At 38.9% G+C, this 27,697-nt stretch overlaps 1 protein-coding gene across 3 annotated transcripts in view; it reads left to right on the top strand.

Annotated features, from left to right (window-relative positions):
• Nucleotides 1-27,697, top strand: part of LOC149159287 (uncharacterized) — a 205,800-nt gene that overhangs the window by 31,043 nt on the left and 147,060 nt on the right. For 2 of the 3 annotated variants that reach the window (XM_089436448.1, XM_089436446.1), the window contains exons 2-3: nucleotides 1,618-1,721; nucleotides 1,849-2,133. In XM_089436448.1, coding sequence (XP_089292574.1) covers nucleotides 1,852-2,133 — 282 coding nt within the window. In that variant the 5' untranslated portion in view covers nucleotides 1,618-1,721; nucleotides 1,849-1,851. The remainder of the gene's footprint in view (nucleotides 1-1,617; nucleotides 1,722-1,848; nucleotides 2,134-27,697) is intronic. The other variant, XM_089436447.1, reaches the window with a different exon arrangement.

The raw sequence follows: 27,697 nt of genomic DNA, 5'->3' as shown, positions 1-27,697 counted from the left end.
AACTGGAAATCATTGAGAAATTTTTCTCCCAAACACTCTGCTGAAGCCCCACTATTGGTGTTTCCCTCTACGCCCTTGCTATCACTACAAATTGCACTTCCTTAGCGATCTCCAAAGCCCATTTGATTTGCTCTTTATAATCTCTCGTTGAGAAACCAATGGTCACGATCTAATCACAATCGATGGCCAAGATCATCTTGACCCATCAAGTGACTTTTTGGAAGTCTTTAGAGAAAAATTGATTTTCCTCAATTAATTTGATTTAATTAACCAATTTTCCTAAGTTAGACTTAGGAAAATAATTAATAATTGGATAATTAATCTAATTGAGGCATTTTCCGTAGAAATAATTTCTAGGTATTGGAGATAATTATCCTCCTGTGTTCCTTAGCCTCATAGACACCATAGGAACTAGAACAACTGTCTCCTGCTACCAAAAAGTTAACACTCCCTCTTAGTGAGGATGGTGTTCTCCACTACTCCCATCTTATCCCTTAAGTAGACAAACTTTGTCTTACCCAAGGCCTTCGTGAGAATATCCGCAACTTGTTGATCTATGGGAACATGTTATAGTCGAAATGATCCACGTTGTACACAATCTTTGACGAAGTGGTATTTGATGTTGATATGCTTCGACCTATCATGAAAGGCTAGATTCTTATAGAGCCTGATGCAACTCTGATTATCACATTAGATACTAGTCGAATCTAACTGTTGACCAAATAAACCCACTAGCAACTTTTGAAGCCAAATATCTTCGCATGTGGCCATGCTAGCTGCCATGTATTCTTCCTATGTAAAACAGACCCAAAACAGTGATAGGGACTTTGCTCTTCCTTCCCTTCCTTTCACTGATTAGAGAGCTCCCTTTTGATGACCTTCGCATCACTTACAAACTTCATACCTTGACCAAAATTCCTGCTCTGAAATGAGGATGTGCTGCCCTATCTATAGTTGTTGGAGCCTCATAATAAGCCAACTTGAGAGAGGGTGAGCCGACATGTGAAGATCTTTTATTCCATCTTGAACCTGACTTGAAGAAGATAATTTTTCTTGGTCTTGGAGGGCTTTTTTACTTAAGGACTTATATAAAGTGTAACATGCCCAAGAAGGGTCTTTCATACATGACATAGACCCAAATTGACTTTTATGACTAGATGACAAATACTAAAGGCTCACAATGGGAGCCATCACTAAAATAAAATTCCTTGCTCATGAAACCCATGAGACAAGCATTACAATAATAATTTTATTTTTCGTCTTTTCATCAATTAAATAAAATCACAATTACACGTCATTATGAAGACCGAACCTAGTTACACTTTTCAACACTTCAACTTTTGGGGTATTGAAAAATCAAAGGGATGAGTATGCTCTTTGACCTTAAACTTTCTTGGCTGATCTGAAGTATGCACAAAATCTCCAAGAAAACAATTTTCTTCATTTCAATGGAAGGTATCATCCATATGCTAAATGGAATCTCTGTGTTGAAGATTTTGCCTCACAAGTACAATATAATTGGTCACCTTTTTCACTTCACAAGAAGTGATTTATTTTGATGGAAAGATGGTAATCAAGAAAGAATGGCATCATACTGACTGATATTCCTCTTTACAGGACTCTTGAATCTGTATGTCGCATGTCACTGAGGCATGAACTAAAATCAATCAAGCAACAACCACGAAGTTGTAATTTTCCTGTCATTTATTGCATCACACAAGGTGCCTCAATTTGCAGAATTTCTTGACTTGTTTCTTTTGGATTTTACATTTCCTTTGAAGATGAATTTCTCCTTACTGTCACCATCTGTTATTATCATACCCTTTTGATATAAATTTTCTGTCACAGGTTATGGCAGCATCATTGTTAACTTCCATCCAGTGTTGTGCATATCAGTCGACTTGGGATACTGATACTGGAACTGTAAACGTGGGCAGAAGTTCACCTTGTTCAGTTGCTTTTACACCATTGTTGGTGACATTGCTTCCTCAAAGGAACTTCTTTGGATGCATTAACTTAAGGAATTCAAAGATGAAAGCAATTGTTGTCAGAGCAACCCTAGGTGAGAAGGAGCCTAATGAGGATGACAATGAAGATCGTGATCAAGAATCTGGGGATAAGAGCTCTAACAATGTGGGTTTGTATTTGTCCATCTGGCATTATTTTTATTCTTATATGAAACTTACCTCTAGTCTAAATTGGCTTATTGAACACATACAACATATATATCATAGCCAGTTGGGTCTAGCTTTGATGGTTGAGATGAACGTCATCCTCTCCACCCAGGTTCAATTTCTGCAAGTGACATGTTGAGCTTTTAATGAGTATATTGTTGTAACGACTTTGATTTCTATTGTTGACCTAGCCTTGTGCCAGGAAGAATCTAGTGTTTTCCGTAGGTACCATCCTTCGAATGAGAAGTGCCTAGGGTTTTCCCCAAGATATGCTACATGAAAAAACAACATATTTATCATAAATATTACAAAATGGTACTGATTTCTTATTTTTCAACCATGTTATTTGGTTAGATTTAACCATGAACCATAGGTGATAGTTTTTTCCATAGTTCTTCATCCAAAGATCAATTTTTGAAGAGATCCTTTTTCATTTTTGTTGGCATCTGCTATAATCATGGGTTTATCATTTTCAGGCTTCAACAGAAAAAAACTTTTTGCAACTTTTTTTTGTGCGTTCTTTTTTAATTTTACATATTTACCTTACTGGGTTATAATTAAACAATGGATGCTGCAGCCTCCTATCATTCACTTTATTGATATTAAAAAGATGCAAAATATATCATTGCATCTTTAAATTTTTGGTGGGAATAAACCCCCTAGCATGTCTACATAAGATGATACAACGACCATCATTTGTAGATAAAAGAAGATTTTATGTTTTGCAGCATTTCCTTCCTTTTCTTATTACATTCTGTATAATATATAACAATTTTTTCTCATCTTCCTATGATTAATATTTTCTTGGAAAGGAAGGCATGATATTTGATATACATGCTGTGGAGGCACTATATATTGCAAAAACATTTCCACTTGGAAATGCAGGACAGATGTTTCTAGTAACATCAGATCATGCTTTAATTGGAAAAATATATGCTAGAGGATGTGTTGGGATGTTGATGAGAAATGATACAATATTGATTTGAGGAAAGAATGTTGCAATTCATTTTATTTGAAAAATACTTTTTATATTTACAAAAAATATTTACATCAAGACAAAACAGAAAGAAGGTGGTTAAATACCAGCCTAGATCAATCTTAAATCTGGATCTACCAAGCGCCGAGAGGGATCAATTCTGGAGTTAAAATGGATTTACACTGGTACTCTTGCATTCCATAATAGATTTCCTCGAGCCTTAAATAGGCTTCATCATAACAAATATCATGGACAAATACCATGGGCTTGTAAACCACCATTGATATACCCATCAAATGACTATCTCAAACTTATCTTATTAATAATTATTTTTTTAATTTTAATTTATTTTAACTAATTTGACCGAGTCAACATAACATTGCATAATGCATTACATTACATTACATAACATTTTACAACATCACTGCCATATTGGGTTGTAGAGTGCCTCTTGGCACAACAATGGTATTTACATACTCTTCCATAAACAACAAGAGCAACATTAAAATCTGAATAGTCACTATTATAGCAAATCTCACAATTCTCGAGATAAAGTCCAAAAGGTCAAGTGCAAGATCCACTGCCCCTTAGAGGGAGGGCTACTATCACCTCACCAAACCTCTTTTCGCTTTGGGCCAACTCTTCTTCGGCTCATGGGGGGTTTTCCCTATAGATCTTAGAGATCAAATGGCCCGGTCAAACAAATTCAAGATCTCTCTAAAGGTTCTACATCACATTCCACCAATCAAATGATTTGACCCATTAGGGTTCAAGTGGAAGATAGGATTGCTTGGTTTCTTTAGGGTGATCAGGATTCTAGTTCAAAGGGATTATTCGAAACATACACAACTATGCGATTCCCTGGAGAGTGGAACCCTAGCAAGCTGCAAAACTATTTAAATGATTTACAACATGTATAAGTGGTGGAGGATGAAGGATCGATGCTTTAGCTTATCAATGAATTGCTAGGCATGTGGAGTCAGTGAAGGAGTGCATCTATGGAAGAGGACCGGTGGAAGCGATTTTCTTAATTTTAGGTATGTTCTATTCTCAGAGCAATTTATTTCAATTTTCACAGTTAGCTCAATATCTTTTCTTGATTAGCAACCACAAGCCAAGACAAGAGTACACAAGGTGTGGCGCTAGCTAGGGACAAACCCAAATGTGGGGAAACCCTTGATCATTTCTTCTTATATGTTCTTCAATAGTTCAACACAGAGAGAGAGATAGAGATAGTACATTTACAACAGAAGTCAACACTTTGACTTATCTAGATAAGAGCATAGATCATCTCTAGGAAGATGATACATGAGATCAGTTGAAGACATGCTGCTTCAACTGATTCTCCAAGGTGACTCCTTCACCTATCATTGCGTTGCATCTCGTCATCATGTTGCACCTCACCGTGTTGCACCATGTTGCACCCATCATCACAATGCTGGACCTTATGCTGCACTGTTGTCCCAGTGTTTAGCACTGCTGTACCTTGCTGCACCATGTTGTCACCCATGTGCTTGCTGCACCATTGTTGCTTTGTGTACTTGCTGCACCAAGTACCATATTGTTGTCCCAATGTGCTTGCAGCGCTATGCTTTTTGCACCTTGTTGTTGTTGTTGTCCTATAGTGCCACTGTTGCACAATGTCATAACTATCCTAATCATTGTGCTGTCCCAATATGCTGTTGTCCCATCATTGTGTTGTCTAATGAGTTTGCAACACCATGAACCATTGTTGCTACGTACAACAACACTGTTGTCCTACTGTTGTTGGTTAGGGCATATTTGCCTGTTGTAATAACCCTTGATCAGCTACTAAAACAACCCTTCTAGATTGCGGCTTAACCTTGGAGAAGTGGTGGCTCCCATTGCTAATGTTCTGGGCATAGACAACCCCCAATACACCTTCACATTGCCTTGTTTTGGAGTGGCTAGGCCTGTGGCCTACCACAGACCTCCGCTGCCACCTACAACCCACTTAAACCACCATACGTTGCCCTCCAAACAGTTCGTAGGGCTGCGACTTACCCACAACAGTCTACACTGCCCTTTACCAAGCGTTGGGCACCTAAGAACTCCTCCACACAGGCTGCAACAACCTTTCCTTGTCTCGACCCTTTAAGGAGTAATCTTGGCCTCCCTTACGGCAAATTCGGCCCTCCAAAATATCATGAAATAGGCCTCTTCAACCACGTTGTTCAGCACTCCTTTGCTGCAACTAAGACAGAGTTCCCTTGCCTCCAACTTAGGGCTATCTCCTTCACAACATGACTGCGTCTTCTTGGATTAGGGTAGACTACGGCTAGACGTCCTTTAGGACTACGCTAGGGCATCCTCCTTAGGATTGCAGCTAGGGCATCCTCCTTAGGACTGTGTTTTCCTTGCTAGGGCATCATCTTCTAGGGCAACTCTCTTGGTCTTCTTTCCTCCAACGTCTAGGGCTTCCACTCCTAGATTTCTCTTCCACTAAAACCCAAGACAAGTGGATAGAAATCAAGATAGAAGTGTGTGTGTAGAAATGACTCTTAAGTCATCTCCTTTTATACTAAAACGTTGAGCACATGTGGGGTTTATTTGGTTCCTGGCCGACCTTGACGAATTGTCTTATAACACAAATAAATTCATAACTCCATGAATACTTATCGAAATCGAATGATATTTAGATTAATCCTACACCTCTCGATGAGAGGGATCCAAGAAAAATATCATCTGCCATAAATAATATGACCCACATGGAGTTTGGCCCTAGTTGCCAATTTTAGCACTCCCTCTCAACTAGGGAGAACTCCATCCACTGATCCATATGTCGGACTGTACTATCTCTAGCATCAGTGCCCTACATTGCTCTGCTCTGCTGAGCTTTGTTGTGTTCTGCTTTGCTGAACCATGAAGAAGAAGAATTGATCAAGAATGTCTCATACCATTCTCTACTGACCCGAAGTTAGTTCCATATGAAGAGAGTGTGTCATACCACTCTTAATGATCCCAAATCAGTTCCAAGAGAGTGAGTCAGATTACTCTTACTGACCTGAAGTCAGTTTCATTGATCCCAGATCAATATCACAAGAGAGTGTCTCAAACCACTCATACTGATCGCAGATCAGTGTCATTGATCCGAGATCAATGGAGGTCATTCTAGCATAGGGAGTACGGTAGACACAACGATGCGTCCATCGATAGTACTACTATGGTCCCTAACCCCATTTCCCTGCTCATTGGCCAGATGAGAGGTACTTCCCATGAGTCCCAGACTGCATGGGTAGGATGCCTTGATAGGAGAACCATTCATCTTGTCCCTAAGTCGCCTCGGGGTATCACAAGGGAAGGCTGATCCATTCACCCTATACACAACGCGCCATTAGGGGAGGGTGAGTTTCCCTATGGTCGTGTGTTGCTCCAGTGAGTACCCCAAGCCCCCCGGAGCTCCCAGAGCTCAATGCATGCAACATGCATGACCCTTATAAGGTCTCTCAACGAATCCAAGTCGTTCGGGAAAGTCACAGATTTGACCTTTCCCCGGGGCTTTGACAAAATGTTTGTGACCTGTACATCAGTCTCAATGCCATGGAGCCTCCTCGCTCGTTGACGTACCATATCCCATATAAGGTAGTATCTGATGTCTATCTGCTGGAGAAATCATTGAATACGGGATTCCTCAACAATCGAATCCCCCCTTGGTTGACATAGAAGATCATGGTGGTATCCATCATGTGTACAAACAACTCACTGAAGAGCTTCCACAACCAGGCAGCTTCATACGAGATCATACTCGTAGCTGTGTATTCGGTCTCGGTGGTGCTTATAGAAACTGACTTTTGCTTCCTGCTCATCCATGATATCGAAGTAGAACCCAAAGCGAACCAATACTGAGAAGTGCTTTGGTGATCCTCCACACTGCCTGCCGAGTGAGCATTCGAATAATCATGCAGCCTCATATTTCCGGCAGTGTATTTCAATCCATGAGAGATTGTGCCTCGAAGATATCTCAGAAGATTCTTGGCACCAATCCAGTGTGGCTCATCCAAATATGAGCCCAACATGCTAACTGCAAAACATATATCCGGATGGAAGTTCACCAAGAACATCAAGGCGAATGAGTTTATGAAACTCAGAGGCATTTCCCAAATCTGGTCCGGCATCACTACCACATAACTTCTGAAAATTAAGCTCCATCGAGGTAGTCACGGGCTTGCAATTCACCATTCCAAATCTGGAATCCAACTCCCTCTTACTTTTGCAAATGAGAGGGTCTGCACCTGTCAGAAAGAGGTCGTCCTCATAAGGTGATAGTATGAGAGGTCTATTATCCACAACCTTCAAGCAATGCTTTGGATCGGCTTCACTCTTAGTGAATCTCAGCTTCATTAGACAGTTATCACTCCTTTCATATTAAGCCCGGGGTGTTTGCTTCAAGCCATAGAGGGCTTTCTTCCACCTGTATACATGAGATTCCCGATCTTGAATCTCAAACTCCTCGGGTTGTTCCAAACTTATGGACCTACTACATAAGGGGAATGGTCCTTGTTGACCACTACGTGTCAACTACCCATAGCAGTACACCCCCTCTTTTCGCAAAAGGGATAGCGCTTGATCAATGTGTCCGTGCTGTTCGACTATCATCATCAGCATAATCATGTTATATTGTAAACCCAGTGTGCATGTGTAAATTGTAAATAATCTCAACAGATCCGTGTCATGTATGTAATTGTCTAGGTAAACCTAACTTTTTAGTGATGATCTATGTTCCAAAAGTTTTTTTGTCTTACCGATCCATAATCGGCAGAGTTTTCCTTTAGCCTAACCCCAAAGCCGGAAGGGATTTTGTCATTAGAATCTTAGGGGAGTCCTAGTGTGTTAGATTTAGTCTATGTAAAAGTGATTTGTGAATAATCCTAACTATTTGGTTAGGTTATTTTATTACAAATTGCTTGATATGCTAGATTATGTTTGTAATGTAGAACTGGGTAGTCTATGAGGGTCTGTCAAATGGGTTTTCTCCTTTGAGATGTAAAAATGTAAAAATCATGATGTAAAATGTCTTGAGGGCTAGAAAAATAATTTATCCCCTCATAAGTCCTAAGTCCTAAGTCCTAGGTCCTAGGTAATTTTAAATTTTCCAAAGGCTAAATTCGAGGGTCCTTTAAAAAAAATAAAATTTTAAGAGGTCTAGGGACTAAGGTTAAATGATTATTTTGCTAAATTTTATGCCCTTGGTCCCTAGGGTTAAGTCAAAGTCAAAATTTTGAGGAAATTAATTCAAAAATTAAATTTTTGAATTAATTAAAATGCATTTAAATGATAATTTCGAATTTCCTTATTATTTTAATTTCGACGGATGAGATTAAAAGATTTTTGATCCTCATCAACGGTCGAGATTGCTTTGACAAGGATCACTCGAACTAGCCGTTGGGAAATTTTTCTTTAAATAGGAGGTCAGTGGTCAGTTGAGATCATTCGATCTTTGAGTCGTGTGCTAAGGAAAGCTCTCTTGTAATCGTTTTTCATGTGCAAATAAAGAAAAACTTTGGGGTGAAACTCTGCTGGTGTTACTCTTCATGGAAATGCTGTAAGATGTTTTATTTCCATGCATAGATTTATTTTCAGCCATTGATGATAGCTTATTGAGGAGTGATTTAAGCACAGGTATCTTGTTTGGTCACTAGGGTTTGAATGATAGTTTAATTTCTAAATATAATGGTAGGTATCTCTATTAGATTTGAATTTTATTGTCGTTTTCTCTCTCTATGTTAATGGTTGAATTAAGTTGTGCAGGAAATCTTTGATTTTGAGGTCACCTGGCGTTTGGGGAAGTCTTCAGTTGGACCAGCCAACTCCCGTATAGCATTCTCTGAAGAGCCCAGCTGGTTTTGATCCCGGGCTTATCATTAGAACTTTTGTTGTGAATGCATGAAGGGTTTTCTGAAGCACCTCATTTTAAATCATAAATTTTAAAAATATGTCTGGCATAATGACAGATTTGGCTATTTAGAGCCTTTAACCTATGAAATTTATAATTATTTCGCTGTTTTTTTGGGTTTTTCAGGTTTCATCCTTGCATATATTGTTTCTGGGCATTTGCTTTTGCCATTGCAGGTTGCAGGTCTGAAGAGGATATCTTGTTTGAAGCCAGATCTAGGCCCCGGAGGGTAAGATCTGGTCTCAGAATTAGCTCTTGCAGGGTGTTCTGAAGGAATTTGAGGGTTTTCCAGGCCATCTGTCTGTTGCTACCTGGGGTTTCATTTTCACAGAAAATTTCGATTTTTTTTTTTAAGGCGTACGCTGTCTAAACCCTTTGAAAGTTGTATATCAAATTTAAAATCTCTCTTCAGGCCACGAAATTTTATTTCCTTGTTGAAGCTGCAATCATTGGAGTAAAACTATTTTTGAGACTTGAACATTTGTGGTTCATAATTTCCATTAAATTTTTTTTTTGAGGAAGCCACAGGGGTTTTGGGTTTAGTCCTCTGCTCTGCAAGTTCTGAGAATCTCGGTTTCTCTTCATTATTAAATTTGTTAACCTTTGAAATCTGTTGCAGAGAATAACCATTGTTGGGACAGGGTTTTTCATCAACGTTTTGCAGGAAATCTTCCATGTTGTCCAGCTGCCCTCGCCACCTCCGTCTATCCTCCTTTATCCCTCAACGCACCCCTTTTCTTTTTTCACGCAGATTTCGTGCTTCATTGGCTGCCATTGCAGGCTTCCCCATCGCCCCTTCTCACACCCTCATCCAAACCTGCAAAAGGAATAAAACTTCCTCAAATCCCTTTCATCCTTCTCATCGTAGCTCCCTACGCTGCCTCCAAACGCAGTTTCGACGACTCCACGCTTTCCGCAACCTCCCCTCTTCTCTGCAATTTCCATATCCATCGAGCTCCTTCAGCGGTCGTCGCCAAGTTACCTCTGCACCTGCAAAACACATTGAAACCCTCACGCTGCTCTCTCTTTGCGTGATCTCCTGTGCTCCTCAGCAACTTGCCTCTCTCATCCCGCGTGTCCTATACTCCTTAGCCTTCTGCGTAGTCCTCTGCACGATTTGCCTGCACATAAACTTTCGCAGACCTCCATCCCCTCTTCTGTCGTCGACCTGCACACCTGCAAACGCATATAAAAAAAAAGAAAAAAGAAAAAAAGAGAGCATTCGATATTTTTACATGCTATACGTTAGGGCTAGATTTTTTTTTTATTTTTTAATTTTGATTTCATCGTTTATGTTAAGTTAGGATTCGAGGCTCACAAATTTCGATTTATTTGTTTAGGATAAGTTTGATTATTTTAGAGTTTATATATTTTTGAATTTGTTTGGGTCTTCATAGATTTTTAGTTTAATTTTATTATTTATGATAGTGAGGTTAGGTTTTGATTCTTTTCATGTAGTTTTGTTTATTTTAGAATTTCATTTTTCTTTATGATTTTGATTTATATTTTAAATCATTAAAAAATAAAAAAGAATAAAAAATTTAAAAGTTCAATTTTGGGTTTCATTTAAATTTTATTTTGTTCTAAAATTAAAAATCTAAAAAAAAAAATTCTAAACATAAAAAATAATAACAAAAAAAAATAAAATTCCTTTTCGATTTATTTTGGTCACATTTAATGTTGCTTGGCATATCGAGAAATTCACCTAAGGCATAATTACGCTGTCAAGTTTAAATTTTCCTTTTGGTGTCTTTTTGTGCTATAGTTAAATGTGCTTAAATGTTTATATCTGGAGATTAACTATTTGAAACTGGTTAGCATTTAAATTTCGTGGTTGATTAAAGTATTTGTATCTCTTGAAATTTAATTGCTAGGACTTTGTGCTTCTATAGAAAATCTTTCGTTATTGCTTGAATTATTGAATGCTTGATACATAACAAATATTTTGCAATTTTTTCAAGCAATCACTAATTATTTCATAAGCAGCAGCAGCTAATTGATTACCTTGGATCATTGACTCCATAAGGCACTGGTTGTAATCATTTAAAATTTAATCGAATTCTAAGTCTCGCCAAGCCTTAATCAAGTATTCGATTGCTTCGCTGTGTCTCCCGAACCGGCTGATTCACAGCTAGTTATCTTTTATCCCATAGGGTCTACCGCCCTTAGCCTGCTATAGGGGGACGGCTTAAACGGAGAGATTAGGGATCAGGGTGATAGCCCCCGGTCTGAGCATTGTCGCGGTGCTTAGACACTTTGTGCAACAACATTTTTTGGCGTCGTTTGTCCTTGGTTTTCTCGACATTCGTCTCGTTTCTTTCCTCTCTTCCTTTCCTTTATTTGACTCCTTCCTTTCGAGTTTTTCCGTGTTACACTTTCTGTCTGGGTGGCGACTCCACTTCATTTACCTTCCGCAAGGGTGTATACTAGAAGACATCCAAGCAGTTTGGTTAATCCTGCTCTTGATCCTGAAAGGGCTCTCAGAGTATGATTACACAAACTCTCTTCTCGTGCACTTCTTGTTAATCTCTGACAAGAAGCTTTCTCTGATATCTGCTTGCTTTGTTGAGCACGACATCATGGACATATTCGCCCCTTGTAACTTTGCTAATATTCAAGGTTATCCCAATGATAATCCTAAGCATGGGATGGATAAATTGCCTATCTTTCAGGGCATAATGCAATTAGTGCTAACTCGCATCTGAAAGCTTTTAGTTCATGGCTTGGCAAATATGCAAGGGCTGCTGATTTTAATCATGAAGATGTTAAAATGACCCTTTTTGTTCTAACCTTGGAGGGCGATGCTTTAGATTGGTTTACAGAAAAGCCTCGAGATTCATTTGATTCCTTGCAATCGATTGTTAATGCCTTTAAGGAAAAGTATGGAGATAAGAGAGAAGGAAGACACCTCGTGAAAGCTATTAGCATAATAAAAAAGAGAGAGAATGAAACTGCTGAAGAATTTAACAAAAGGCTTAATGATATTATTAAAGAATTACCTCAAGATTATAAACCTACCGACAAATCTCTTCGAGACTTTTACATTGATGCCTTTAGCCTCGAGCCCTCTTACGAGTTAAGACGTGCTAAACTTCCTGATTATAGGGACTGTCAAGTTTTAGCAGTAGAGCTCGAAAAGGATAAGGCAGCATCTGGGAAGTCTGAAATCCCAGGTTTTGATAGGGCTTCAACGAAATTAAAAGAACCTAAAGGAAAAGAGGTTCAAGAGCCTAATAATGAGCTTGTTCAAAAATTACTGCAAAAAATTGAAAGCATGGAGATTAACCAAGCGAAATTAACCTCTAACCATGCTAAGGAAATAAGTACTTTGCAGAATAGGTTGATCGAAATGGAAAAAGCTCAAATGCAAAATTTCCAGCTTAGAAATAATAATAATAATCAGAATAATAATTGGCAGAAGAAGGGTCAATCTAGTGAGCAGAGACCACCTAATCTGCTTGAACATACTAATTTGGTTGATGATGCTCCACCTTATTGTTGGGCTTGTGATGCTCTTCATGAGGAGACTATTTGCCCCATTGTTAGAAGAATTTTGGATAATGGAATGTTTGGGGCAGGTAATCAAATAAATGTAGTGGGTAAAGAGTTTCCTTTGTCTATGAAAGATTGGATGGAAGTTAAGGAAAACAGTCGAGATGTTATGCGTCCCGCATCAGCTTTTAGTATAAATAATTTTGAGAATGAAAATGATATCATGGTTAAATTATATGGTGAGAAACCTTCTCCAGAGCAAATCATGGAAATTGCTAAAGATAAGGGTTTAACTTATCAAAGAAGGGATAAAGATCAAAGTGGGAATCAGATTCCCGCTCGAATGTTAAAAACTCTAGATTAGATGTCGATTTGGGAAGTTGGTTTAATAATGCAAAAATCTGGGTTCTTGTCTCCGGGATTGTGAAATTTCCTTCCCAAAGAGCTAAGTTACTAAAAGCTATTGAAGGTATTCAAGTAAATGTTTCTCAACAGAAAGCCCCGGAGGTTGATTATCAGGATGCTCCTATATATTTGCAAAGTTTAGATTTAGATAACAAGGATCATCAACCTTTCTTTATTACTTTGATGGTCAATGGGTATAAATTGAATAATTGCATGCTGGATTCTGGTGCGTTAGCGTGTGTCATGACCAAGAGGGTCATGGAACAACTTAATTTAAGAGTTTCTAGGCCTTACTACAATATATGTGCCATGGATTCTAAGAAGATTGAAGTTCACGGTCTGATCAAGGATTTACAAGTTCATTTATCAGTTTACTCGGACATCATGATTGTTATGGACATTGTTGTTGTTGATGTGCCTGATGCTTGGGGTATGCTTTTATCTAGAAAATGAGCCTCTAATCTAGGAGGAAGTATTCAAATGAATTGGTCATATGCTATGATTCCTTCTCCTAGAGGTGATGGATTTGTGAGACTTAATAGAGAGCCCGAGAGAAGATTCCATGTTGAAGACCCTAAGAGACCTCATAATGAGATAATTAAAGAACAATCTGACATTGGGAATTATGCTATCATGTCTAATTTCATAGTTCTTCCCCATAATAAGGTTGATAAAAAGATTAGGGATCTTAATGATAAAGTTTGGTACATGTATTTTGATGGTGCATCGTCTAGGCATGGTAAAGGTGCAGGAATAGTATTAAAATCTCCCCTTGGTCATATTTTCAAGTTTTCCTATCAATTGGAATTCGAAGCAACCAACAACGTTGCTGAATATGAAGCTTTTTTGTTGAGTCTTGAGTTAGCAAAGGCTTTAATAATTAAATTGCTTAGCATCAAGGGGGGTTTTAGACTTAATTATCATGCAGCTTAAGAATAAATTTACATGTAAAAATCAAAGGTTAAGGAATTATCGGAATGCTGTATGGGATACTATGGAATACTTTGATGCCACTGACCTTGAGGCAATCCCAAGAGAGCATAATAGTTCGGTGGATGAGCTTGCTGTAGCTGCTTCTACTTTACAGTTATCTGATGGGATGATTAAGGAAAAGATAAAAATGGAAGTTATATTTAGGCTTTTTGTTCCAGAATCCAGATAACTTAGAGCATTGGCAAGTTTTTGATGATGAGAAACAGGTGATCCGTTTTCTTGACAATTTGGATGAGCTTGAAAATTTTCGGATAGATTCTAAGGAGAATGGATCTGATGACCATGAAGATATCATAAATCCTACTTCTAGGAATGTGGTTTCTTTAGAGCAGCACTTTGATCGGCATGATGCCACAAAGTTGAGAGAGGAAAATAAAATGGATCCAGGCAAATATATCGAAGTAAACATTAGTACTTCTAGGGATCCAAAGATTATTAAAATTGGTAAGGGTACTAATGATGAAGAAAGAAAAAAGTTAACCAATTTACTTCGTGAATATCGAGATGTTTTAGCATTTTCTTATGATGAGTTGAAAGGTTATAGGGAGGATGTCATGGAACACACTATCCCTTTAAAAGATGAAAATGCTAAACCCTTTCGCCAGAAGCTTAGGCAAATTAATCCTAAGTTAGCCCCTTTGGTTCAAAAAGAGCTTTCGAAGATGCTTGTAGCAGGGATTATTGCTCAGACGAGGCATTTAACATGGTGTTCCAACCTGGTGATTGTTAGGAAAAAGAATGGTACAATAAGACTTTGTGTCGATTTTCGAAACCTTAATCTAACATGTAAGAAAGATAATTACCCTTTGCCAAACGTGTAGACTATGTTGCAAAGAGTAACTGGTTCTGGAATGATGTCATTGCTAGATGGTTTTTCTGGATATAATCAAGTATGGGTTAAAAAGGAGGATCGTCACAAGACTACATTCACCGCACCATGGGGTACTTTCGAATATATTAGAATGCCGTTTGGATTAACCAATGCTGGGGCTATGTTTCAAAGGGCTATGGATTATGCCTTCAAAGGTTTGATTGGGAAGTTTATCGAAATTTACCAGGATGATCTTACTGTTTTTTCTAAGGATGGTATTAGTCATATAAGTCATCTTCGGCAAGTTTTTGATAGATGTAGAGAGTACGGGATTTATTTAAATCCTCCTAAGTCTGTTTTTGGAGTAACCGAAGGGAAATTACTTGGTCACATCATTTCTAAAGATGGAATCAAGATTGATCCTGAAAGAGTTGAGGCAATCCAAAACATTCCTCTTCCCCATAATCTTAAGTCCCTTCAGTCTTTTCTTGGAAAAACAAATTTTCTTAGAAGGTTTATTCCAAATTACGTAGAAGTAGCTAAGCCTATTCAAAGTCTTCTGAAGAAAGATGTAAAATTTGTTTGGCAAGAAGACGGCAAAAAGTCTTTTCAGGAAATCAAAGGTGCCATTGCAAGAGCCCTTGTTTAGTCAGTCTTGATTACTCTAAGGATTTCATGATTTTCTCTTTCACTTCCGAGGATACCATTGCTGGTGTCTTATTGCAGAAAAATAAAGATGGTCACAAGTAGCCCATTGCTTTCATGAGTAGAGTGTTTCAAAATTATGAATTAAAGTACAATACCATGGAAAAGCAAGCCTATGCCTTAGTCAAATTTCTTAAGTATTTCAAAACTTATGTGGGTCATTCTAAAATCATTGCTTTTGTCCCACATTTTGTTGTTAAGGATATATTAACTCAAACTGATTGCTTAGGGACTCGTGCTAGGTGGGTTACTAAAATACAGGAATATGATTTAGAAATTAGACCCACCAAGTTAGTCAAAGGCCAAGGCTTGGCTCAAATGATGACCGAAGGTAATGAAAAAGCTCTTGGTTTGATTTGTCTTAACGATTCATCTTCGCCTGAGCTGCAGAGATTAGGAGAGCATGAGTGGTACAAGAACATTATTTATTACTTGTTAAATCTTACATGTCCTAACCATTTAGTTGTTCATAAGAGAAGGGACCTTCGATTAAAAGCCACTATGTATTGCCTCATGAAAGATGGCCTTGGATGGATAAATCCTGAGGGCATAGTACTTAGGTGTGTTGATGAAATTGAGTCCAAGAAGTTAGTTTCTAAGTTTCATTCAGGATTTTGTGGTGGTCATTATGTTGCTAGAACTACTGCCCACAAAATTCTGAGAGTTGGTTATTATTGACCTTCGATCTTTTATGATGTGCATAAGTTTGTTAGAAGTTGTCAAGCCTGCTAACTATTCACTGGGAAACAGAAGCTTGCTGCCCTACCCTTACAACCTGTGGTTGTGGAGGCACCTTTTTAGCATGGGGTCTGGACTTCATCGGGAAGTTTCATGAAAATTCTAGCAATGGCTACTCATGGATTTTGAGTGCTACTGATTGTTTCACTAAATGGGTTGAAGCCATCCTTGCTAAGAATGCCACTGAAAAGGTCATTATGGAATTCATTGAAAATAATATCACTACTAGATTTGGTGTCCTACTAAGATCACTACTGATAATGCCAAGGCTTTTAGTTCTTCAGAGTTTTCATCTTTTTGTTTCGAGTATGGCATTGTCTTATCTCATTCATCAAATTACTACCTTCAGGGTAATGGTCTTGCTGAATCAAGTAATAAAAATCTCATAACCATCATCAAGAAGATAGTAGGAGATAATAAGTGATCTTGGGATAGCAAAATCAAGTATGCTTTATGGGCAGATAGGATCACTAAAAATAAAGCTACTGGTAAAAGTCCTTTTGAATTAGTTTATGGCTTGGATGTAACCTTACCCGTGCACTTGAAATTGCTAGCTTATCAACTTCTTCAACATTTTTCCACTAATAAAGTTGTTGTTCAAAATAGGATTGATCAAATTGTGGAGTTGGATGAAGCTCGTAGGACAGCTTTTGATAATATATGTAAGAATCAATCTAACATTAAGAAAAGCTTTGATAAATCATCTCGATCTAGATCTTTTCAGGTTGGAGATATGGTGCTCATTTGGGATCGCAAGAATGAAAAACCAGGAAAACACAAGAAATTTGACAGTTTGTGGCTGGGACCATACATTATCCGAGACATTGTTGGACCAAACTCATTCCACTTGAGCAGATTGGATGGCGAACCACTTGACTTACCTACGAATGGCCAAATGCTCAAGCTATTCTTCAAAGATGATATTGATGCCATGGGGCATCCTCTGTATTATATTTCTAACCCTACTCCTTGTCTTTTCAGCATTTCATTTCTGTCTTAGGATTAGATTTGGTTTTTCATGTTGTTAGACTAGTTAATAAATGAAGAGCTTATATATTTCTTGCGCTTAATGTTATATGATGATTTTTGGATGGACGCTACTTATGTTTTGTTGTGTATTGCGTGGATGCAGATTCTGGATTCTCACATTCCTATAGTGCAGCAACGTGTCCCCAAGTAGAGCCAGATGTTGACCACTACGTGTCAACTACCCATAGCAGTACACCCCCTTTTTTCGCAAAAGGGATAGCGCTTGATCAATGTGTCCGTGCCGTTTGACTATCATCATCAACCTAATCATGTTATATTGTAAACCCAGTCTGCATGTGTAAATTGTAAATAATCTCAGCAGATCCGTGTCATGCATGTAATTGCCTAGGTAAACCTAATTTTCTAGTGATGATCTACGTTCTGGAAGGTTTTTTGTCTCAACGATCCATGATCGGCAGAGTTTTCCTTCAGCCTAACCCCAAAGCCAGAATGGATTTTGTCATTAGAATCTTAGGGGAGTCCTAGTGTGTTAGATCGAGTCTATGTAAAAGTGATTTGGGAATAATCCTAACTATTTGGTTAGGTTATTTTATTACAAATTGCTTGATCTGCTAGATTATGTTTGTATCGCAAAACTGGGTAGTCTATGAGGGTCTATGTCAAATGGGTTTTCCCCCTTGAGATGTAAAAATGTAAAAATCATGATGTAAAATGTCTTGAGGGTTAGAAAAATAATTTATCCCCTCATAAGTCCTAAGTCCTAGGTCCTAGGTAATTTTAAATTTTCCAAAGGCTAAATTCGAGGGTCCTTTAAAAAAAATAAATTTTAAGAGGTCTAGGGACTAAGGTTAAATGATTATTTTGCTAAATTTTATGCCCTTGGTCCCTAGGGTTAAGTCAAAGTCAAAATTTTGAGGAAATTAATTCAAAAATTTAATTTTTGAATTAATTAAAATGCATTTAAATGATAATTTCGAATTTCCTCATTATTTTAATTTCGACGGATGAGATTAAAAGATTTTTTGATCCTCATCAACGGTCGAGATCGCTTTGACAAGGATCACTCGAACTAGCTGTTGGGAAATTTTTCTTTAAATAGGAGGTCAGTGGTCAATTGAGATCTTTCGATCTTTGAGTCATGTGCTAAGGAAAGATCTCTTATAATCGTTTTTCATGTGCAAATAAAGAAAGACTTTGGGGTTAATCTTTGCTGGTGTTACTCTTCGTGGAAACGCTGTAAGATGTTTTATTTTCATACATAGATTTATTTTCAACCATTGATGATAGCTTATTGAAGAGTGATTTAAGCACATGTATCTTTTTTGGTAACTGGGGTTTGAATGATAGTTTAATTTCTGAATATAATGGCAGGTATCTCCATTAGATCTGAATTTTATTGTTGTTTTTTGTCTCTATGTTAATGGTTGAATTAAGTTGTGCAGAAAATCTTTGATTTTGAGGTCACCGGGCGTTCAGAGAATTCTTTAGTTAGACCAGCCAACTCCCAGATAGCATTTTCTGAAGAGCCCAGCTGGTTTTGATCCCGGGCTTATCATTAGAACTTCTGTTGTGAATGCATGAATGGTTTTCTAAAGCATCTCATTTAAATCATAAATTTTAAAAATATGTGTGGCATAATGACAAATCTAGCTGTTTAGAGCCTTTAACCTGTGAAAATTGTAATTATTTAGCTGTTTTTTTGGGTTTTTTCAGGTTTCATCATTGCATATATTGTTTCTGGGCATTTTGCTTTTGCCATTGTAGGTTGTAGGTTTGAAGAGGATATCTTGTTTTAAGCCAGATCTAGGCCCTGGAGGGTAAGATCTGGCCTCAGAATCAACTCTTGCAGGGTGTTTTGAAGGAATTTGAGGGTTTTCCAGGCCATCTGTCTGCTGCTGCCTGGGGTTTCATTTTCATAGAAAAATTTCGATATTTTTTTTTTGAAGGCGTATGTTGTCTAAACCCTTTGAAAGTTGTATATCAAATTTAAAATCTCTCTTCAGGTCACAAAATTTTATTTCCTTGTTGAAGCTGCAATCATTGGAGTAAAAGTATTTTTGAGACTTGAACATTTGTGGTTCATAATTTCCATTAATTTTTTTTTTTGAGGAAGCCACGGGGGTTTTGGGTTTAAGTCCTATGCTCTGCAAGTTTTGAGAATCTCGGTTTCACTTCATTATTAAATTTGTTAACCTTCGAAATCTGTTGCAGAGAATAACCATTGTTGGGACAGGGTTTTTCATCAACGTTTTGGAAGAAATCTTCCACGCTGTCCAGCTGCCCTCGCCACCTGCGTCTATCCTCCTTTATCCCTCAATGCACCCCTTTTCTTTTTTCACGCAGATTTCGTGCTTCATTGGCTGCCATCGTAGGCTTCCCCATCACCCCTTCTCACACCCTCGTCCAAACCTGCAAAAGGAATAGAACTTCCTCAAATCCCTTTCATCCCTCTCATCGTAGCTCCCTACGCTGCCTCCAAACACAGTTTCGACTCCTCCACTGTCAAGTTATGGTATGTTCTATGCTTATAACAGATTACTTATCTTTCTCATTATTATTCTCAGATTAGCAATCACATGTACATAAAGTAAAGTGCAGATAGAACATTAAACGATCGACTGTCGACAAAAAACAAGCCAAGACAAGAGACACAAGATGTGGTGGCTAGCCAGGGACAAACCCCAATGTGGGGAAACCCTTTGATCAAATCTTCCTTTATCTTCAATAATCCAGCAGAGAGAAATAGTACATAAATCTGATTTACATCAACAACAACAAACCCTAGATCAGTCCCAAACTAGGGTAAACAATATCTTACAAACCAACTGTCGGATCGGCTTGATTCCACCACCAAAAAATGCGGCCTTCAGAGGAGATCCAGATGGACCTACAACGCAATTCTGAGGAGGGAGTCTTCTGGTCAAACTTTGGTTCTGCAGTTGCAGCCCTAACACTGCGTCCTTCCTTCCGCATGTGTGAGAGAGAGTCTCTTTTCTGCGCAGGAGAGAGAGAGAGATGTGATGAGATGAGTGAGTCCAAATGAGGAAAAGGCCTCCTATATTTATACACAACTGTGGATGTTTGAATAGATGCAATTGTTGGGCTTCTGAGCCGACATGAGTTGTAGGTCGGTTTGATAATTATTCCATAATCAAAATAAATTCATATCTCCATAAATATTTATCGGAATTGGATGATCTTTAGATCAATCCTACACCTTTCGACAAGAGGAATCTAATAAAAATATTATCAGCCATGAATAAGATGACCCACATGGAGTTTGGCCCTAGTTTCCAATTTTAACACTCCCTCTCAACTAGGGAGAACTCCATCTGACGGTCGCTACTCTTCATCCATCAAATGCACTGCCCTATACAGCTTGACCCCTGCTTTGCTCTGCTCTATCCTGCCTGCACTGCTTTGTTCTGTTCTGCCCTGTTCTGATCTGCTCTGTTCTATTCTACTCTGCTCTGCTTTGTTTGAATTATGAAGAGGAAGAAATGATCAAGGATGTATCATACTGACTCAAAGTCAGTCTCAGAGTATGTACCACTGGTCCCAGACTAGTCTCAACCGACCTGAAGTCAGCGTCATAGTGGGTACAACTCCTATCACTGGTCCTAGACCAGTATCATCCTCCATTGACTCAAAGTCAGTCTCAAAGTGCATACCACTGGTCCCAGACTAGTCTCAACCGACCCGAAGTTAGCGTCATAGTATGTACCACTCCTACCACTGGTCCCAGACCAGTCACATTGATCCCAGATCAATGAAGGTCATCCTAGCATAGGGAGTATGGTAGATACAGTGATGTGTCCATCGATATTACTATGGTCCCTATCCTCATTTCCTTGCTCATTGATCAGATGAGAGGTACTTCCCATGAGTCCCAGACTGCATGGGTAGGATGCCTTGACAGGAGAACTTAATCAATTCTGTCCTCATCGGAGAACTAATTATCTTGCTACATAGTCGCCATGGAGAACACATAATCCAGGCCTCACAGGAGAACTAATCATCCTGCTACACAATGTGGAAAAAGTCGAAGTCGGGATTAATTCGGCAAGGGTCCAAAAGTTGAAAAACTCGGCAAAGTCGGGAGTTTTTCGAAAAAGTCGGCAAAAAGTCGGCAAAATTAAAAAAAAATACAAAAATATTCATTTTTTTAAAAATCCGGACTTTTTCAATAAAATCCCGACTTTTTCAATAAAATCCCGATTTTTTCAATAAAATCCTGATTTTTTCAATAAAATCCCATTTTTTTCAAAGAAAAAAAAAATCATTAAAAAAACTACCACGATTTTTTGGAAAAAGTCCCGATTTATTCCCGACTTTTTCGATTTAATCCCGATTTTTTCGACTGGGAAAAAATCGGCAAAAAATCGGCCGATATAATCGGCCAGCCAAAAAAATCGCGTTTTGGGGATTTAATCCCGATTTTTTCCCGACTTTTTCCACACTGCTGCTACATAGTCACAGCGGGGTGTACATGTATACCACCAGGGGATGGTGAATCACCCTGTGATCATATGCCGCTCCAAGAAGTACCCCGCACCCCCCTGGATCTCCCAGAGCTCAATACATCATATAGGACCCTCATCGTAGGGTCTTTGAACGACACCAAGTTGTTCTCGGAAAGTAAAAAATTTGACCTTTCCTAAGGGTTTTGTCAGAATGTCGGCGACCTGTTCGTCTGTACCGATATGTTGGAGCCTTATAGCTCCCTGCTGCACCATATCTCGAATATAGTGATACCTGATATCGATATGTTGGAGCCTTATAGCTCCCCGCTGCACCATATCTCGAACATAGTGATACCTGATATCGATATGTTGGAGACTTATAGCTCCCCGCTGCACCATATCTCGAATATAGTGATCCCTGATATCGATATGCTTGGAGCGATCATGAAATACAGGATTCTCTGACAAATGAATCCCACTCTGGTTGTCACATAGGATCACGGTGGTATCCAATGTAAATCCAAACAGCTCACTGAAGAGCTTTTGCAACCAAACTGCCTCACAGGAGGCCATGCTAGCAGCAATATACTCTGCTTCAAAGCCACCGACTTCTGCTTCCTGCTCATCCAGGATATCGAAGCAGATCGCAAGGAGAAATAACACCCGAAAGTGCTCTTACAGTCCTCCACATTGCCTGCCCAATCAACATCAGTGTATCCAAGTAGTCTCACATCTCCGACAGTGTATCTTAACCCATATGTAATTGTGCCACGAAGATATCTTAACAGATTCTTGGCACCAATCCAATGTATGTGGTGAGGTTCAACCATATGTTGACTCAATGTGTTGACTGCGAAGCATATATCTGGATGGGAGTTCACTAAGAACATTAATGCTTCAACGAGTTACCGATACTCGGTAGCATTTCGTAAAACCGGTCCAGCAGCACTACCGCTTAACTTCTTGAAGTCAAGCTCCATCGGGGTAGTTACAGGCTTGCAGTCTACCATACCAAATCTTTCCAATATCTTCACCACATATTTTCCTTGAGATAGGAAAATTTCCCTTGGCTTCTACCAGACTTCAAGTCCTAGGAAATAGTGCATCAGTCCTAGATCCTTCATTTCAAATTCAAAAGCCAACTCCCTCTTACATTTGTGAATAAGAGGGTCTGCGCCTATTAGGAAGAGGTCATCCACATATAGCACCAGTATGAGAGGTTTGTCATCTTCAACCTTAAAGTAAAGGTTAGGATCGGCTTCACTCCTAGTGAATCCCAGCTTCATCAAGTAGCTATCAATCCTCTCATACCATGCTCGAGGTGCTTGCTTCAGCCCATAGAGAGCTTTCTTCAACCTGCATACATGAGATTTTTGATCATAAATCTCAAATCCTTCGGGTTGCTCCACGTAGACCTCTTCTTTGATCGAACCATGCAAGAACGCGGTCTTGACATCCATCTGATGTAGGTTCCATCCTTGTGAAGCCGCAAGGGCTATGATCGAGCGAATGGTCGTATATCTGGCAACAGGTGCAAATATCTCATCATAGTCTATACCTTCCTTCTAGGAGAAACCACGAGCAACAAAACGAGCCTTATACTTTTCCGTACTTCCATCTGCTGCATGCTTTATCTTGTAAAGCCATTTAGAAGTGACAATTGTCTTGTCTTGGGGTCTGGGAACTACTTCCCAGACATCATTCTTCATAATAGACTCATATTCTTCGGTCATAGCATCCTTCCATACTTGATGCTTGACGACATCTGAGAATGATGAAGGCTCATTTTGTATGATCGTGCTCATGATGGTCAGGTATCCCTGATACCTGTTAGGTTTCTTACTTTCATGGAAGGTTCCTCGGGGTGCAGCATGTCCTTCAGCATCATCAAGTAGGCCCCTAAGCCATGAAGGCCTCTTCCTAGAAGAGGAAGGCTGATGTGGAGGAGGATCAATCGGATCCATGGGTTCTTCCACATCAGGCATTGTTTCATCATCCTTTTCTTTTAGTTCCCTGGTGTCGGCTTCTTGAGAGCTCCTCAAAGTCGGAAGATTGTCCACCTTGCTGAGAGCCATATCTTCGTCAAAGGTGACATCATGACTAATCACGACTTCCCTTTGACCGGCTACATAGATTCTATAGCCCTTAGTATTTTCTCCATAGCCCACGAAGGTTCCTTTCTTTCCAGATGCACCCAATTTATTCCTTTTCTCTTTCGGCACATGAAAATATATAGGGCTTCCAAAAATTGTAAAATGAGATACCTCAGGTTTCTTACCGTGAACATTTCTTCAGGAGTCTTGGAACCCAATGCTTGATGAGGGCATCGGTTTTGTACATATACGGCGGTGTTTGCAGCTTCGGCCCATAGAAACTTCAGAAGTCTTTGATCATGGAGCATGGCACGGATAACTTCCACAATCGTACGGTTCTTCCTTTCCGCCACACCATTCTGTTCAGGAGTATATGGTGTAGTAGTCTCCCTCTTGATGCTAGCCTCTTTACAAAAAACATGGAACTCGTTAGATTCATATTCAGTCCCATTATCAGTCCTTAAGATTTTGATCTTCTTTTCGGTTTGATTCTCGATCAAGGCTTTGAAGTGTCGAAACCAAGAGAACACTTCATCCTTCTTTTTCAAGAAGTATATCCACGTCTTTCGAGAATAGTCATCTGTAAAAGTAAGGTAATATGAATATCCTCCCAAGGAGTTCACAGGCATCATACCAGATATGTCTGAGTGAACCAATTGTAATATATTGGAGGTCTTGCTTTGGCTTGAGGGGAATGGTCCCCTTTTGAGCTTTCCTTCGGCACATCCCGGACATACACCTTCTTTCTCTACTCGGAATTCGGGCATCCTTGTTACCATTTGTCTTACATCGGGTAGAGCTTTGTAATGAAGGTGGGCAAACCTCCGATGCCAAAGTTCGGACTGAAGAGATGTGTCACAAGACATGACACCCAACGGACTTCCACCAACCTGATATAATGAATCAACTCGAAACCCAAGAGTGAAGGCATCTTTAACATTATTTTTCCATATACGTACCTTGCCATCGCTAAAGGTTACCTTGTAGCCTTTGTCTTCCATTGCCGAGATGGACACCAGGTTCTTTTTGAGGTTAGGTACATATAATACATCCTGTAAGTGGATCGTATTACCTTGATTCAATTTGAGAGAGACATTGCCTACACCTTTCACGGGATATTTCATATTATCTCCAAGGACAATTTCCAGGTTAGTTTCTTTCTCTATCAGATTATGGAGAACTTCTTTGTAACTAGTGAAGTGCCTTGAGGGACCACTATCAATGAGCCAAATTCCCATTGAGTTTGAAACTTTGAAGGAGCAGAGGTAGATAGAGCAGTTGGTAGATAATATTCATCTTGCTTATTTTCAACAATGTTGGATTCATACCTGGAATTTCTAGCCTTCTAACATGGTTGTCCTCTTCCTTGATTTCCAGCACTCCTTTTACCTTTGCTATTGAATTTTCCATTCCTTTGATTGCCATGAGAAGGATTTTGATCATCGTCTCGATGTGAGTCCTTTCTATCAGGGCACTCCCTTGCATAGTGACCTGCTTTATCGCAAATGTAACATCGTCCTTTTCTTCCACCCTTAGGTCTAGTGTTTCTTTTTGATTTAGTCCCAGAATTATTTCTTTTCTTAGCATGAGAAGAAAAGGCAGCAGGAGGACCTTTAGGCATGGGCATTTCTTGCTCTTCTACCCTTGTTTCTTCTTGAATGCATCTAGCCATTAATTCCTTGAAACTAGGAATTACATTATTGTTCAGAAGAGTAGTCCTGAACACGTACCATTCGGATGGTAATCCTCCAAGAGTCGTGAGTGCCATTTCCCTATCAATAATAGTTTCCCCAATAGATAGGAGATCGTTCTTGATTTCGGTGATCCTTAAGAAGTATGCTTGCATACTCTCGTCTTTACCCTTCTTAATTTCCTTCAACTTATTTCTAAGAAACAAAACTTGATTTGCATCATTAACTTTAAATAAGCTCATCAGTCTATCGTAGATTTCCTTGGAGGTGTTCAGGTCGGAGATGTAGGCCACCAACCACTTGTCAGTAGAGTCCCGACTGATCTTCTTTGCTTTGACTTCTTTGGTTTTCCATTTGTTCCTGGCAGCAGCAGATGCATTTGATGGAGGCTCAACAATATTGCCTCTCACATGGTCCAACACTTCTTGATCTTCTAGGATTAGATCGATAGACATCTTCCATCCGTGATAGTCAGCGTTCTCACGGAGCTTGTCCTCGGCAGGAAAGAGTGATGAGGATCCCATGGTTCTTTTAGGATAGCCTTGCTATTCTTCTCTTCGGTGATTGCTCTTGCTCTTGCTCGGGCTTTGTCTTCACCTCAGCTCTGATACCATGTTAAGTTATGGTATCTTCTATGTTTATAGCAGATTACTTATCTTTCTTATTATTATCCACAAATTAGAAATCACATGTACATAAAGTAAAGTGTAGATAGAACATTAAATTATCGACAGAAAACAAGCCAAGACAAGAGACACAAGATGTGGCGGCTAGCCAGGGACAAACCCCAATGTGGGGAAACCCTTTGATCAAATCTTCCTTTATCTTTAATAATCCAGCAGAGAGAAATAGTACATAAATCTAATTTACATCAGCAGCAACAAACCCTAGATCAGTCCCAAACTAGGGCAAACAATATCTTGCAAACCGATCGTCGGATCGGCTTGATTCCACCACCAAAAAATGTGGCCTTCAGAGGAGATCCAGATGGACCTACAATGCAGTTCTAAGGAGGGAGTCTTTTGGTCAATGCTAGTCAAACTTTGGTTCTGCATTTGCAGCCCTAAAATTGCATCCTTCCTTCCACATGTGTGAGAGAGAGTCTCTTTTCTGCGCAGTAGAGAAGAGCCTCTTTTTTGCGCAGTAGAGAAGAGCCTTTTTTCTGCGCAGGAGAGAGAGAGAGATGTGATGAGATGAGTGAGTCCAAATGAGGAAAATACCTCCTGTATTTATACACAACTATGGATGTTTGAATAGATGTGACTGTTGGGCTTCTGAGCCTACATGAGTTGTAGGTCGGCTTGATAATTATTCCATAATCAAAAGAAATTCATATCTCCATAAATATTTATCAGAATTGGATGATCTTTAGATCAATCCTACACCTCTTGACGAGAGGAATCTAATAAAAATATTATCAGCCATGAATAAGATGACCAACATGGAGTTTGGCCCTAGTTGCCAATTTTAACATCCACGCTTTCCGTAGCCTCCCCTCTTCTCTGCGATTTCCATATCCATCGAGCTCCTTCAGCTGTCGTTGCCAAGTTACCTCGGCACCTGCAAAACACATCGAAATCCTCACGCTGCTCCCTCTCTACGTGATCTCCTGCGCTCCTCAGCAACCTGCCTCTCTCATCCCGTGCGTCCTATACTCCTCAGCGTTCCGCATAGTCCTCTTCACGATTTGCCTGCACATAAACTCTCGCAGACCTCCGTCCCCTCTTCTGCCATCGACCTGCACACCTGCAAATGCATAAAAAAGAAAAAGAAAAAAAAGAGCGTTCGGTTTTTTTACATGCTATACGTTAGGATTAGATTTTTTTTTTTTTAAATTAATTTTGATTTCATCGTTTATGTTAAGTTAGGATTCGAGGCTCACAAATTTTGATTTATTTGTTTAGGATAAGTTTGATTTGTTTAGAGTTTATATAGTTTTGAATTTGTTTGGGTCTTCATAGATTTTTAGTTTAATTTTATTGTTTACGATAGTGAGGTTAGATTTTGATTCATTTTATGTAGTTTTGTTTATTTTAGAATTTCATTTTTCTTTATGATTTTGATTTATATTTTAAATCATTAAAATATAAGAAAGGAACAAAAAAATTGAAAGTTCAATTTTGGGTTTCATTTAAATTTTATTTTGTTCTAAAATTAAAAATCTAAAAAAAAAAATTCTAAACTTTTCCTTTTCGATTTATTTTGGTCACATTTAATGTTGCTTGGCATATCGAGAAATTCACCTAAGGAAT

This window comes from Pinus tabuliformis, chromosome 5_2 (genome assembly GCF_031772625.1).
Source record: "Pinus tabuliformis cultivar Carrire ecotype Pingquan chromosome 5_2, CPIR1, whole genome shotgun sequence".
Taxonomy (NCBI): Eukaryota; Viridiplantae; Streptophyta; class Pinopsida; order Pinales; family Pinaceae; genus Pinus; species Pinus tabuliformis.
Note: the sequence above shows the minus strand (reverse complement) of the source record. Positions and strands in the feature narration are given on the sequence as shown.